Raw genomic sequence first — 5,000 nt, forward strand, 5'->3', positions numbered from 1 at the left:
GCCCAGGGTAAATATCTGTTACTGTCTGTATGCCCGGGGTAAATGTTACTGTCTGTATGCCCGGGGTAAATATCTGTTACTGTCTGTATGCCCGGGGTAAATGTTACTGTCTGTATGCCCGGGGTAATATCTGTTACTGTCTCCATGCCCGGGGTAAATATGTTACTGTCTGTATCCGGGGTAAAAATATGTTACTGTCTCTATGCCCGGGGTAAATAGCTGTTACTGTCTGTATGCCCGGGGTAAATAGCTGTTACTGTCTGTATGCCCGGGGTAAATAGCTCTGTTACCGTCTGTATGCCCGGGGTAAATAGCTCTGTTACCGTCTGTATGCCCGGGGTAAATAGCTCTGTTACCGTCTGTATGCCCGGGGTAAATAGCTCTGTTACCGTCTGTATGCCCGGGGTAAATAGCTCTGTTACCGTCTGTATGCCCGGGGTAAATAGCTCTGTTACCGTCTGTATGCCCGGGGTAAATAGCTCTGTTACCGTCTGTATGCCCGGCGTAAATAGCTCTGTTACCGTCTGTATGCCCGGGGTAAATAGCTCTGTTACCGTCTGTATGCCCGGGGTAAATAGCTCTGTTACCGTCTGTATGCCCGGGGTAAATAGCTCTGTTACCGTCTCTATGCCCGGGGTAAATAGCTCTGTTACCGTCTCTATGCCCGGGGTAAATAGCTCTGTTACCGTCTCTATGCCCGGGGTAAATAGCTCTCTTTCTCTCGCCCATCTCTGCCCCTCTCTTGCCCTTCTCTGCCCCTCTTACCCTCTCTGCCTCTCATGGAGTAAAAAAGGGTGTTGATTAACATCCCATTTTGTTGTACTACATTATATTCGCATTCATAACGCTTTTTTTTTTTAAAAAAACCTAAAAACAAGGAGCCTCCAGTTTTCTGTCCCTGTACTGAATGTAATTGCCTTCTTTAGACGCACCAGTTTAGTCACTCCTTTCATCTTGTCCGGCTGCCGTCACCATGGCGACTTGTCGTTCAGTGCCATGAGCATGTTTTAAACCGAGGCTTCCAGATAGTACGTAGTGTCGTTGTGGAGAAGCTCCGAGCTGTTTGGGGTTCAGAGACGAGTGTTTACTCGCCTGTGGGTTCAGTACATAACGTATACATCTGTGTTTCAGGTAAAAGGCGTTACGACAGAAAGCAGAGTGGTTACGGAGGACAGACGAAGCCTATCTTCAGGAAGAAGGTACGTGATAAGATGCCTGTAGGCTTTGGGGAATAATGTAGATGTTCTAGATAATAATAATAATACATTTTATTTAAAGGCGTCTTTCTAACACTCAAGGTCACCGTACAAAAGAAGAAGAAAAACACAAAAAATAGTTATACAATACTTGCATAGAAAAAAAAATTGGACCAACATTACAAATCATGATCTAGAATATGCCTCCAGATGCAGGTTCTTGTAGTGTTCCTCGATCTTGTGTAAACATTCTGAAGGTGTAAAACTCTTCGTTGTTCTTCTCTTGCCTTAGGCTAAAACCACAAAGAAGATTGTGCTGAGGCTGGAGTGCGTGGAGCCCAACTGTCGCTCGAAGAGGATGCTGGCCATTAAGAGGTGCAAACACTTTGAGCTGGGAGGAGACAAGAAGAGAAAGGTGAGGTTAACGTCTCCCTCACACACACACACACACTGGGATTCTGGGAAAGCATTGTGTACAGTCAGCGTGTCCACCTCAGCTCATGTAGTGTGAGAACAGCAGCTTGTGTTGTATGTATTTAAATAATCACAACTAGAATATTACATGGAGCGTTCTGATTATATACAGACATGGCAACCTACTGCAGAGTTGTTAATACAACACACACCGATTGAAAATCGCTGATCTCTGCCACGTTGGAATACAACAGACGGGGACAGTTTAAAAACTTGTGAAAGCAGCATAGAAAATCTTAAGAATATTCTAGACAAACACACCCCTCCTCCCCTCCACCCATTAACCTCATTAGAACTGATGGATTTTGTTTTCTTTCTGTCTGGAGGAAGATGCGCTCTGTGCTCAGACAGATGTAGGTCACGATATCCCTTCCTCTAATTCCTCACACGATTCCCTCGGCTGTGAGGCATTCTGGGTAATGGATTCAAAGGAGCGTTGTATCGTGCCCTGTGATTCCGTCCTGCAGTAAATACTCCCCGATCTTAGTGATCAGACCTCAGACACTCTTTCAGCTCAAACCGTACGCTCGCGTCACCAGTCACAGAAGAAATTATATTGACACGTTCTGTTAGTCGACCTGAAAATCAGCTGTACGATACATGAACTGTCTATTTCTGAAATTTTGCTCAATGATAAGTTTTGTGTGTCGTGTTTAAGAGGAGACTAATTTCTCTCTCTCTCTCTCTCTCTCTCTCTCTCTCTCTCTGTTACAGGGCCAAGTCATCCAGTTCTAAGCTGGACCATGGACTTTCTTTTGTGGTTCTTCATCTGTCAATAAAAGTTGTATACATAAAATCTCCAGATTTCCTGCTGTATTTATTTATTACACTTTATACAGTTGACTGAAAATGATACCAGTTTTTTTTTCTATATTAGTTTAATCCCTCAGGAGAGACGTTTCTGATTAAACCCTGATGTACGAGCTCCACCATATTGTTCTAATTCGACTTGAATCCTTTATTTGACTCGTACTGTGTTGCTCCTGTATTAGCTTCATGTGCCAGACTACATGTGGTGTTAGTGCATACGGTGGACTGGACACTGACCTGATCTGCCTACGTGACACAGGAAACAACCAATCAAAGGGTTTTTGGAGATCGGTGGTACATGAGGATCTCTGTTTATTTTAACACCGGTGATTGACACGTCGGTTACTGGACCAGACTTGATACCATAAACTAGAAGCCAACCATTATGAGAGGATTTCATCTTGGAGATATTTACAGTAATCTGTAATTATTTCCATCTCGATGTTTTCTCCATAAATTAGCAAGCTACTGGACCAATCAGGAAGCATGAAGCTCATCATCTGAGCCGAACACGTTAAGCTAACTGTGTATTAGTTATTTTGATAATTTATTTGTCCTCTTCCACATTCCTGAGCTCACAGATGTCCCTGATTGGTTAGCGTTGCATCGGTAGTTTGCATATGCAAATGATCACTAATATGCTGGCGTTATTTCATACACTGTATAATAAATATAAGGCTAGCTAGGCTAATAAACTCAACGCTGTGTGTGGAGAGTGATGCCTGCTTCCTTATGTTCTGTTATTCATCTACATTTTTGTATGAACGTTATCGTCGTGTGTATCGTGGATGCTGGAGTCCGGGGTCTGTTTGTATCTTCGTCTCTTTGGGATCTTTCCTTTTTAGCTGCTGGGGAGAAGTCTCCTCTGACACGGAGTCACAGACGTTAGCCGTCGCTCGGAGGGATCGAGACGATCTCGATGGAGTGCTCCGGATGGCGTGATTGACAGATTGGTGTCTGTGTGTGGCTCATAATGATGGATGTGTGGGTTGGAGACACAAAACAATATAAACCCAGTACATTTAATCTTAAATACTTTTATTGCTCATTTAAGGGTTCATTTATTTATTTAGTTATTTATTTTTACTTTACTGCCGTGTTGGTTTGTGGTGCCTTCTGGGAAAGCTCTGCTAAGTCTACATGGTTTTGCTGGTCTGATCTCCTGTGGCACTTGGTAAGAGCACGTCTGTCTGAGATAGAAAAATTGTCAGGACACGATGACGTGTGTACAAAAGCTTATGCGCTTAACTCGCTTCGCTAATCTCCTGAAACATGTAGCAGAGAAATCAAAACAAGAAACTAGTTATCTATATACGGCTAATTCCGATTATCGACAAGACAAGCTAATTAGGCCACGCCTACAAGCAATAACAGTAACTGTCGCTATACGTTCACGAGAGACACGGACGACTGGTCACCGGTTAGGGAGCAGGCAGAAATGACGTAAAATTAGCTACGAAAAGCTGAACGCTGCTACGTGAAGCCGACCTAGATGCTCCTTTAAGTCTGTTCGTCACGTTACGCGAGATCATCCACACGTCGGTGATCTATTCAGTCCTCATGTGGAACCGTGGTGTGGTGTGTGTTGTCTGGTGAGTTGTAGTTTACTGTGTGCTGTCCTTTGGCTATTTTAGCTCACAGGACGGAATGCAGATCCTCGTTACGCAGAACTTTGTACGTCAGCCAGTAGAAGACATTGAAGATGAGGAAGCTGAGGGGGAAGATGGCACGTGAGATGGTGTCGATCCGTTTGGCGTGGTCAATAAACCTGCGGCGGATCTGGAACAGTGAGTGACCCGGAGGCAGTGCGGCGAACATGGCCGCCGTCTCCGAGAGGGGACCGTCTCCAGACAGTTGGACGTCCAAACCGAAACTGGACAAGAAGAAATCCTGATTGTGTTGCGTTAACTCCTGAGAGGAAGAGAACAGAGCTGCTGCTGGATTCCAGATTCACCTGTATTGTTATAAATGTTGTGTGTGTGTGTGTGTGTGTGTGTGTGTGTACCCGTGCACAGGCACTGCAGTGTTTTGTGTTCCTGTAGGATGTTGTGCTGCTTGTAATGTCATTGGTCTTGCTTTTCGTCTCGGCTCCAACAAATTGTCCTGCAGCCTGAAAACACACACACACACACACACACACAGATTTTACTCAGAAATGGGCATTATTTATTTACAGAGCAAATCGTTCCCTCACTGTCATGATCACACACAAACACACACACACAGTGCTGAGCCTCTGAAACTAGGTCACTCTGAACACACACACACACACACACACACACACACACACACACACACACACACGAGAAGCCCTGATACACTGATATGTATTTTATCCAGAACTGCCCCTACTCACTATGTAGACCACATAAACACCTTCATAGTGAACATGTTCCAAACCACATGCTCTGTTCACTACAGACACTTATATCGCTTTCAGTTGCAGTGCATTCTGGGTATTCTGTAGCCCCATTCGGACGTTTTCAACTTCACGATTGCAGTGAATTTCATCATGCTGCA

At 44.4% G+C, this 5,000-nt stretch overlaps 2 protein-coding genes across 3 annotated transcripts in view; one reads left to right on the forward strand and one right to left on the reverse strand.

Annotated features, from left to right (window-relative positions):
- The window catches only part of rpl36a (ribosomal protein L36A), a 3,145-nt gene extending 679 nt beyond the window's left edge, over window positions 1-2,466 (forward strand). The window contains exons 2-5 of the mRNA XM_027178075.2: window positions 1-7; window positions 1,132-1,199; window positions 1,489-1,611; window positions 2,385-2,466. The exon at window positions 1-7 is cut by the window's left edge and continues 99 nt beyond it. Coding sequence (XP_027033876.1) covers window positions 1-7; window positions 1,132-1,199; window positions 1,489-1,611; window positions 2,385-2,405 — 219 coding nt within the window. The 3' untranslated portion in view covers window positions 2,406-2,466. The remainder of the gene's footprint in view (window positions 8-1,131; window positions 1,200-1,488; window positions 1,612-2,384) is intronic.
- A 1,035-nt stretch (window positions 2,467-3,501) lies between these two features.
- glra4b (glycine receptor, alpha 4b) overlaps window positions 3,502-5,000 on the reverse strand; it is a 10,345-nt gene continuing 8,846 nt past the window's right edge. For both annotated transcript variants that reach the window (XM_047809552.1, XM_027178074.2), the window contains exons 9-10: window positions 4,486-4,590; window positions 3,502-4,391 (exon numbers count right to left, since the gene is read on the reverse strand). In XM_047809552.1, the coding sequence (XP_047665508.1) occupies window positions 4,116-4,391; window positions 4,486-4,590 (381 nt within the window). In that variant the 3' untranslated portion in view covers window positions 3,502-4,115. The remainder of the gene's footprint in view (window positions 4,392-4,485; window positions 4,591-5,000) is intronic.

This window comes from Tachysurus fulvidraco, chromosome 26 (genome assembly GCF_022655615.1).
Source record: "Tachysurus fulvidraco isolate hzauxx_2018 chromosome 26, HZAU_PFXX_2.0, whole genome shotgun sequence".
NCBI classification, from domain to species: domain Eukaryota; kingdom Metazoa; phylum Chordata; class Actinopteri; order Siluriformes; family Bagridae; genus Tachysurus; species Tachysurus fulvidraco.